At 31.4% G+C, this 10,876-nt stretch overlaps 1 protein-coding gene across 1 annotated transcript; it reads left to right on the top strand.

Annotated features, from left to right (window-relative positions):
- The first annotated feature begins 5,243 nt into the window (after nucleotides 1-5,243).
- Nucleotides 5,244-10,370, top strand: LOC108903736. The gene is made up of 5 exons (XM_023454668.1): nucleotides 5,244-5,307; nucleotides 8,025-8,489; nucleotides 9,148-9,298; nucleotides 9,392-9,438; nucleotides 9,999-10,370. The coding sequence occupies exons 1-5, from the start codon at nucleotides 5,293-5,295 to the stop codon at nucleotides 10,152-10,154; spliced, it is 834 nt and encodes a 277-aa protein (XP_023310436.1). The 5' UTR covers nucleotides 5,244-5,292; the 3' UTR covers nucleotides 10,155-10,370.
- Nucleotides 10,371-10,876: the final 506 nt, after the last annotated feature.

The following is a 10,876-nucleotide window of genomic DNA, read 5'->3' as shown; positions in this document are numbered from 1 at the left end:
CAGCTGGAAGAAAACGAAATTACAAACTTTTACTTTCAACAAGATGGCGCAAGGGCACATACGGCAGGCGAGACGATGAATATGTTGAGGGAAGTTTTCCAAAATCGACTAATAAGTCTCAATGCTGAACATGAATTTCCACCGAGGTCATGTGATATTACGCCGTGTGATTTCTTTTTGTGGCCTTACCTTAAAAACACTATTTTTGAACTGCCTATTCCTGATTTAAACCATCTGCAGGCTCGACTTATAGACAAGATTCGTGAAATTAACAATACCCCGAGCATCTTAGAAAATGTCTTTAATTCTTTGAGGAACAGGTGTGAAAAGTGCTTGGAACAAGGAGGGGGACACTTTCAGCAGCTGCTTTAATTTATTGTTATAACAAGGAGGGGGACACTTTCCGCAGCTCCTTTAATTGTTTGCTATTGTTATCACGATTATTCTTTAAAATAAAGTTATATAGTCATTAACGTTATTGAAACTGACAACTGCTATACAGCTCGTTGAGAAATGAGGTTAAGTTGGTCGCTATAAGCTACTCCCTACGTCCAATGTGTCAGAGCCAACTTCGACCACGTTTTTATTTGAACGCTCGTTATTATAGCCTTGGTATATAAACAAATACATTTCTAAAGCCAGAATTCTTTAATTCCATGATACTTTCATTAATCTTCTCATTTAAAAAAATCGTCCTAACAGTTATTCTCTAAAAACATTTTAAGCAGCACTGATTTAAGAAATTATTTCTTACCAATTTCGCAACCAGTTGAAAAAGCAATTACAAAAAAACTTTATTACCTATTTTTAAATAAATATTGTTTGTATACCACTTCGAACTTTGCTTGGCTGTGAATAGAAATATGAAAGCTGTCGATTATACTGTGTAAAGTTTTTCATGTAGTCGACGGTTTCGACAACACAATGCAAAAGACTCGTTTTAAATATGAACTTGGGGATTATTAAGAATTAATTTCAGGAGAATTTCTAAAAGAGCAGAAAATTAGAAACTTTTTATCATAAAAAGAGAGAGCACGTAAGACATAAACTTTAAAAACAATCACAAAATGATTATTGTAGGTAAGTATTTGTGTCCAAAAAAGCGAATTAAAGCAAAATAATATTTTATTTCACTAATTTAAGATGACGAGTTTGCTCATTTGCCACAAAATTATAAGCATTTGTTTAAATAAGTAATACAGTTTGAACAACAACAAGTTTCTCAAAGGAACCTATTATATTCCTATTTCAAATGAAAATGAACATACTTTCGTTTAATCGATATGGGTGATTTTCATGGTTGAATTCAATTGGTGACATCTTCTATTCCGATCTGGTTTTGTTCGTACTTATAATTCCATCACCATGTCTAACACCAATGAAAAGTAGAGCACGGCCTACTACGTTTAAATTTATTTCTATTTCCAATATGTACTGATATTGCAAACACCTTAGTAGTAACAAAACGTTCCACAAAAGTCATTTTAAATTCTAATCCGTTTCTATAACCTGAACACGAACTCGCGTGAAGCCAAAGTGACCTGATAATGAAGAGCAGCAGTGTTTAAAACGAAATAATTTGTATTATAACTCAACGAAATCGTTAAAATTATCCCGAAGCATAAAAAATGTTACTGCAAGTCTCAGGAGAGCATTTAATTTTCTTGATAGACGTATAAGTAGACGTTGGCAAACGTTATTTCTCTTCTGAAGGTATCTGGGGTGGATGGAATTTGTAAAAGCAGTCCATTTGTTAACAGTAAACAAGTTACGAACACGTAGCGATTGCATGCGTTCAAATTGTTCGGAAAAAGCTCTACAAATGTAATACAATTTTGCAAATTATCCAGCAGCTGAAGAAATATGTAGCGGAACGTTATATTGCTTAACTATTTCCACTGTCTTAAGTACCTTTTTATTGGTCTTTTAACAACAGTACTACGGGTTGGTATTCAATCGTTCCAATTGTTGTTCTAGAGAATTGTAGACAATGGAACTGAGACGAAAGGCCGTTGACCGCGTTCGGGAACTATTTTATCAGAAGCAGAAATCACATCGCAATTTTTTTACGAAATGAATAGTCATTAGTGTCATCATTATACTGATTCTGAATAGATACGAGTACTTTTGTATTTATTTGTGTTCGTTGGTCAAATTTGGTCTTGATCTTGCTCTGCTGGGTTTGGAAAGTGAAGAAAAACTGGTAGACCAAGCTGTTAATGAAAGCAAAGCAAGATCAAATGAACGTGTTGATTAATTTAAGGATTTAGCAACTTTACTCATGACTGTGATTGGAATGGAACAGTCATTTATTATTTACATTGTTATGGGGATGAGTTAAAAAATGATGAGAGCGTCATTCTTAGAAACATTTTGAATACAGTGACGCTTTGTAAAAAGAAACAATTATATTTCACTTAAAGTAGATTTAAATACCTGAACCAAAGAAAAAATGTCATTTGTAGGGTTAGGGATACACCTTGGGAAATGCGCTGTTTCAGGATCAAATGTTGAATAAAAAGGTAGCCGTTTTTAGGAAAGTAATTTTTAACTGTTAATATTTTGAGAATAAAAAATAATGTTAAATATAACAAAGTTTGACTATTAAAAGTTATTTCCAGCAGCATCCAAGCAAGAGTATGTTCCTGAGAAAATAAATTGTCAGTGTCCTATGGAGTAGTGCGAATATTAGTTTAGCAAATGTCCTGACATTTTAAGAATTTGACAGTTGTCCAGACAACTGTTTGGACATTTTAGACACTTGGAAAATAAAGTGTAACAGATTTACTGTACAGCACATGTCGTAAGCTTCAAGATGATACCAATAACTTATATTCTCTTAGAATATATTCTTTAAAATACAAGAATTAAGGGAAAAATTAATATTTTCGTAACAATTTTCGCCTATCCTTTCCCAGCTTATAGCTAACAGTAAAAAATTAAAGTTTAATTACGAAATTATGATTTAATTTGAAGAAGCTTAAATTTCTGTTGTGTACATGTGAATTGAAATAAAATAAATAAATTATAGAAAAAAACTAAAAAATAAAAAAAATTGTATTTAGAGCAACAAGTACAACATATGACATATGTTATGGACCATATAGTAAATATTCAGATTGCAGTTTGTATGTTTCTTGCAATTTATTTTTTTATTATTTGTCTCCAAATCAGAGTTTCTGATTTAACCATCTTTAGCCCAAATAATAATTGGAGTAAAAACCACAAAAAAACTGTAAAACAATTTCAAGATATTATAATAATTTGGAATTGAAGATTTTAAGGATTCTTAAGATAGATCAGTTTGCTGAAAATGGCGGTAATAATAAATTTGAAGGAAGTCCGCACAGATATGATAAATGTCTAGACATTTTCGTTCTGTCCAGATACTTATATAAGTTTCTGCCAACACTAACAAATATGCAGCTAAATTTTTTCATCCCAAATTTGGGTAACAACAACTAAACACCATTATTTAAATTTATATACCATCGGTTTAATAAAAAAACACATTTTCCATGATATATCTATCATCCTGTATGTATTAATATTGTAAGTGCCTTTTTTCCTTTCTTATAGATAGATAGATAGATAGATAGATAGATAGATAGATAGATAGATAGATAGATAGATAGATAGATAGATAGATAGATAGATAGATAGATAGATAGATAGATAGATAGATAGATAGATAGATAGATAGATAGATAGATAGATAGATAGATAGATATGATTTGACAATTGTTTACATTCATTCGTACAAATGTGGTATGTCAATTTTTAGTTTCACTTTGAACTGTAAAACAGTTGGTATTGTTATAAAAAAATACAATGTATAAATCCTTTACACAACGTTAAAACAATTTTATCAAAAATCACACAGAACATAAAATTTACAACATGTCTACATACATTCGCACAAATTATACTCTGAACTGTAGATTAGGGATGTAATAGACAAAAAATTAATTTAACTTTCATGGGTCATGAGAAATATGTAATTTTATCAAAATACCATTCAAAAATCACATCGTTTTGACTTAACCCTTGGTTTGATTTATTTTGAACATTTTGGTCCAAATAAGATTGAAATATTGGACATGATATGATAGATATGTGAAATTAATTCAATTAATTGTACTTTCCCAAAGATATATTCCTTCCAAGGTGATGTCTGAGTGTTATCACGTCTTTTATAACGTCTACTGGATCGTACCTAGGTGAATTTTTATGTGAAACCGCCATTGTTTCAAAATTGCGGCCGAAACGGAGCGATTTATATAACCCAGGAATCCGTCGAAAAAATTATTTATACACAATTTTACCTTTTTGTATTAACTGCAAGTACACATATAGATCAGAAAGTAAACTGTTTACATAATTCAGACGTGTGAAAAATCCATAGCACTAGGACACTTTCTCTTGTAGGCAAGTGCATGTGGCCACTGGACTATGGAGCGGCGTACCCACCCACCATTTCTATAAAGTCCGGTGTCAAATGCATTTTGGCCCAGTGTGGTTTAGTGGTTCTTGCTAAGATAGGATAACATGAATCGTTTACCGGTANATAGATAGATAGATAGATAGATAGATAGATAGATACAAACAAACAATTTTATCAAAAATCACACAGAACATAAAATTATAGAACATGTTTACATTCGCACAAATTATACTCTGAACTGTAGATTAGGGATGTAATAGACAAAATTAATTTAACTTTCATGGGTCGTGAGAAAAATGTAATATTGTCAAAATACCCTTCAAAAATCGCATCGTTTTGACTTAACCCTTGGTTTGATTTATTTTGAACATTTTGGTCCTAATAAGATTGAAATATTGGACATGATACGATAGATATGTGAAATTAATTCAATTATTGTACTTTCCCAAAGATATATTCCTTCCAAGGTGATGTCTGAGTGTTATCACGTCTTTTATAACGTCTACTGGATCGTACCTAGGTGGATTTTGATGTGAAACCGCCATTGTTTCAAAATTGCGTCCGAAACGGAGCGATTTATATAACCCAGGAATCCACCGAAAAAATTATTTATACACAATTTTACCTTTTTGTATTAACTGCAAGTACACATATAGATCAGAAAGTAAACTGTTTACATAATTCAGACGTGTGAAAAATCCATAGCACTAGGACACTTTCTCTTGTAGGCAAGTGCATGTGGCCACTGGACTATGGAGCGGCGTACCCACCCACCATTTCTATAAAGTCCGGTGTCAAATGCATTTTGGCCCAGTGTGGTTTAGTGGTTCTTGCTAAGATAGGATAACATGAATCGTTTACCGGTACGTAGGCTATATGTGACTATCTGTGAAAAGTGACAAATTCCGGGCAAAATTTTCACGAGTTTTGGATTTTTCCAAATGTGTAGTTCACATTTTCTAATATAATTTCGAAATACCGCGCAAAAGTTTTACCTGTTCGAACCGGGAAAACGGGTTACACTGCGAAAAGTGATACTTAAAAAATATCAAAACGTATATCTAGTTCTTCAAATAGTTTGTGATTTGAATATACCTTATATATACATACGTCGTTTATTTTTATTTAAATCAAATAGAAAAATGCCATAAATGAGTGGTAAATCGGGTTAATATTTTATTTTTTTAATACATGTTTTTAAATTTTTTGAAATATCGTATTCAAAATAAAAACATTTTAACCAAACATTACGACAATAAGTAAAAAACAAATAAGGTTCAAATTTGCTTTTAAATAGACCCTAAAACCTACAACTTTCTCAAAATTATAAAATCCTACACCTTTTACGTTTTTTCTAGTCAATTTTTGTAAAATTGAATATGCATTTTATTATCAGAAGAAGTGTAGCATAAAATGGCGTGGTGTTTTTAGAATAGGCGCTAATACAAAAAAATAGCAGACGTAGGATTTATAATTTTGGAAAAGTTGTAAGTTCAAAATACATAATATGTGCTTTTTTAGGGCCTAATAAATAAAATATATTTGAGCTTCAGTTGTTTTGTATTTATTATACTAATGGTTTGTACATCTATAACACCATGTATCTGCATATAAATATAAAATATTATTTATTTTGCATTTATGCAAACATTTTTTTTAAACAATTGTATTTTATATCTTTCTGTATTGAAAATTTAAGTTTTTCACTATTTATTTGGGTATCTTTTCAACTATGAACAAATTAAATAATAATTAAACAAACCCGTTTTCGTACAAATAAAATTTTCACACTAAAAGAAGCAAAGAAGTAAAAAATACGCATCACTATATCACTTCAACAGATAATCCTTTTTCTATGTTCGGGATGATCACTTCGTTTAGTACAAATAAAGTAATTTCAAACAATATCCTAGACAAGAGCCTAAACATTGAAAATATTCTAATAAAAGTGACTAATATTATTACTGTTTCTGAAAAAAGAATAATTTAAATTTGTATTGTTACATTTCTAGGCATACTTTTTATCTTTGACAGTTAACTTGTGCACTGAAATGTTGATAAGAAGTTACGATTTCTAAAATAATTAAGCCTGTTTTTATTAGATTTATATCGATTAAGTATTTATATCACAAATCGATCGATATAAATAAGAATGAATTGCTAATTTTCTACATAATAGAGAAAGTGATATACTTTCCATATTATTGTCAATTTCTAGTACAAAAACAGGAATTTAAAAAGTAGTATTACATTAATTAGTTTTTTAAATTATTGTGTTTTGAAAAACATAGTTTTATGCTTAAATAATGAAATATTTTTAGTTTTTAAATTAATAGTTTTTTTACACACAAATACCTACTTAGTAAATAATTTTCGAAGGCTTATATTGTTATATATTTTTTAAACCCAAATGAAAAAAAATATATAAAAATATAACTTCATATGAAAGGTTAGACTTTGTTGGAACTTAATTTTTTATACAACAACTACATCTTTCATTGACATTTCGCTCTTAACATAAGGCTTTTTATCGGGAGTGAAGTCCTATGTTGTAGTAGGTATGTGTAGTATGAGAAAAGAGATAGAAATAGTAACTAGTAAGTCTGATATTCACCAATATTCAGTAGCAAAAAACAACCTATAGCTTTATCGATATTTATTTCTTCATATTTAATTTAAATTTTATTATCAATCTAAAAAGAGGCAAAATAGTGTATGAACATTATGATTATATGTTTCAAAATTTCAATAAATTTAGAAGACATTTTTTAATAGGGAGTAAAAAATATTACAATTTATTGATACGAAAGAATGTGATAGCATAGAATAACTTTTTTATACGTACCTATCGAACACACCAAACAAACAACACTTTTACAGGTGGTGATTAATAATTATTAAAAAGATGTTGTATCACATTATTTTCATTAAAAAATATTTTAGCTCTTTATAAAAAAAATGTAATTTTATATAAATTTTTTGGAACCTTTTATATTGATGTTAAAATTTAAATTAAATATATGTAAAATAAATATTAATAAAGCTCTTGATCAAGACGTTGATGGAAAAAGAAATAGTTGGTTTATTTACAAAAAATCAAGTTTCCAAGAAGTCCAAGACTAAAGTCTAATATTTTGTAAGGTTAACAGCACAGCATATAAAAACCAGCAAATTCAGATAAGCGGAAATCGTAAGACGAGCATAGCAGACCATGCATCTCTTTCAATTTGCAGACTCCACAATTTATCAGCTGTGTGTAACAAATAGATACGTTTTTAAAAAAATTTCAGTTTGGATATCCTATTCAATAAAATTCAGATAAACAAATATTTCTTACAGTAGTTTCTATGGATTCTCTCAAAAAAAAAACAAAAATACGTAATCTATATATGTGTATTTAAAAAATATAGGCATGTATACATAATAAAAATATTTTACTGATATTTGAAATACATTTTAAATAAAATATTATACAAATTATTCAACTACTTTTAGCCTACAAAAAAATATGTACTCATAATTATATGTATATTTTTTTAAATTTAGTAAATAACATTTATCAAATTCTGGTTTCCGGTAGGTACTAATTGTCGCCCTAGGCCTCTTGGCGTGCTGCCACTGCGAGCCACAGTACCAGAACAAGCAGTACGACGACTCAGAGCAGTACAACTACCAAAGGACGCCCCCACCCCAAATCCTCACCCACAAGCAGGCCTTGAACCACGACGGCAACTTCAAGTACCTCTTCACCTCAGAGAACGGCCTCGCGCAAGGGGAGAGCATAGCCCCGGATGGCTCCAGGAACGGAGGCTACAGCTATGTTGACCCTACGGGGCGCAAGATCTCCGTCAAGTACACAGCCGGTAAAGAAGGATTCAGGATCTTAGAAGCGGACCATCTGCCCAAGGCTCCCCAGCCCATCGCTCCCCTACCGGTGGCGCAGAGCGCAGCGCCTCAGGCCTACAGGCCACAAGCGTACAACCTTCAGGGAGCAGGCGCTGAAGACGACGGGCAGTACAGGCCCGTCTACGAAAGACCGCAACCAGTAAGTCATCCGGGTGTCTTATTCGCATAACCAGTGTTAAATAAATATAGCTTGACGACTAACATTAATTCTGGTCCATGACTCCTAGATGGCGGGGAGTATATACAAATTATGGTCTCTGCCATCTGTGAGACGTGACCAGAACTAAGGCCAGTAGCTTGCCTTTCTTGATCGTGAAAACAGTTTTCAACCATCAGACGAATGCACATTCTGATATACTTCCATAAAGATTAAAATTCATTGTTTCAAAACAAATGGGATTGTGTTTATCTCTTGCAAACTCTTTAAAATGTACTAGGAACAAGTCTAATAAAGTTAGACAATCACTCGAACTATATAATGACAACTTGATAACAGTAGACGGCGACTCTTCCAGAAAATATTTCTCATCCTTACAGATGATACCATTACTACTAAGAATAAAGATGATAGGGAATTTATGAGAAAGATATTTTGCAATACAAAGGCACAAATATACAATGTCTAAAAAATTTAAAAATCCCGCTGCACTCATAGACCCACAGAACAGAAAGATATGTACTTTTTAACATGGTTGACCTGTTCATCACTTTCATTATCCTAAAAACTTATTTATAAAAAAGTATGTCTTTATTGATTTGTATTACACTTTGGTGATACTTTGTTTATTGTTTTACAGTTGGCCAGGTTACCATTACCTCCTATCACCCAAGCGAGACTAGCCTATCCTCAGCCCTCAGCCAGTTCGAACACCATCGACGAGAAAGAATACGACGACGAACCCGGAAAGGCTAACAGTTTTGGAAATGGGTACATCTTCGAGTTTTCTGGTTAGGGTCATTTAGGGATTAGGAACTTTGTTATTGCTAGGTGTAATAAATTTTGTATTTGGTTGTGCATTTTATGTAAATGTTTCCTGGTAGATTCTAGGAAATACACGGAAATTGGCGATGCGACCGATATCGCGTTAGTGTGATTAGTTTCTAGGAGACTCGTGAAAAGGGGATAAATTTCCTACGTAAATAACTTTATTTAAATTTAAAAATATCCTTCAGACTCTTTATATATTTATATAAGGATTTTTTTCTTTCGCTATTTCAATTTATTTTTTGTATTTTTTATACATATTTTTTTATAAGAAAAAAATGANAAAGTTAGACAATAATTCAAACTATATAATGATAACTTGATAACAGTAGACGGCGACCCCTGCAGAAAATATATCTCATTCTTGCAGATGATACTCCCAGAATAGAATAACGTTTTATTCTGTGCTATTACTAGTAAGAATAAGGATCATAGGAATTTATGAGAAAGATATTTTGCATGTAAAGAAACAAATATACAATGTCACTAAGAAATTTTAAAATCCTGTCGCACTCATAGATCCACAGAACAGAAAGAAATGTACTTTTTAATATGGTTGACCTGTTCATCACTTTCATTATAACCTAAAAACTTATTTATAAAAAAGTATGTCTTTATTGATTTGTATTACACTTTGGTGATACTTTGTTTATTGTTTTACAGTTGGCCAGGTTACCATTACCTCCTATCACCCAAGCGAGACTAGCCTATCCTCAGCCCTCAGCCAGTTCGAACACCATCGACGAGAAAGAATACGACGACGAACCCGGAAAGGCTAACAGTTTTGGAAATGGGTACATCTTCGAGTTTTCTGGTTAGGGTCATTTAGGGATTAGGAACTTTGTTATTGCTAGGTGTAATAAATTTTGTATTTGGTTGTGCGTTTTATGTAAATGTTTCCTGGTAGATTCTAGGAAATACACGGAAATTGGCGATGCGACCGATATCGCGTTAGTGTGATTAGTTTCTAGGGGACAAATTTTCTACGTAAATAATTTTATTTAAATTTAAAAATATCCTTCAGACTCTTTATATATTTATATAAGGATTTCTTTCTTTCGCTATTTCAATTTATTTTTTGTATTTTTTATACATATTTTTTTATAAGAAAAAAATGAAAATTAATACGTACCTACTTATTTTATATTATACTTCCCTCTAAGACTGTATTTATAATAATAATCCTCTTGTTCACTTGCCTTACTTTTGTATGTACCTACCTATTGTTTTTATATTACTATTATTAGATTTCTATTTCCTATTAAAAATAAAATTTCCTGAATAAATTTACGTTTTATTTCCCTAAAACAAACATAAGGATTAACGAAAGGAACAATAGTGAAATCAATCACAAAATTTTTTTAAGATTAGAGTGTTTCAAATCGTTTTGTTGGATAATTATTATTTTAAATCGAAAAGGTGTCCAAAACCTTTTCAAAGTATAAGCATCGACGTAGCTAGGGGGAGGGCAGGGGTGTGCACGGCCCATCTAAGAATGCCCGCGCGGTGCCCACCCTAGAAAAAACTATTTTTTAATCAAT

This window comes from Anoplophora glabripennis, unplaced genomic scaffold, assembly GCF_000390285.2.
Source record: "Anoplophora glabripennis isolate ALB-LARVAE unplaced genomic scaffold, Agla_2.0 scaffold10, whole genome shotgun sequence".
Taxonomy (NCBI): domain Eukaryota; kingdom Metazoa; phylum Arthropoda; class Insecta; order Coleoptera; family Cerambycidae; genus Anoplophora; species Anoplophora glabripennis.
This window is presented reverse-complemented; position numbering and strand designations above follow the sequence as displayed.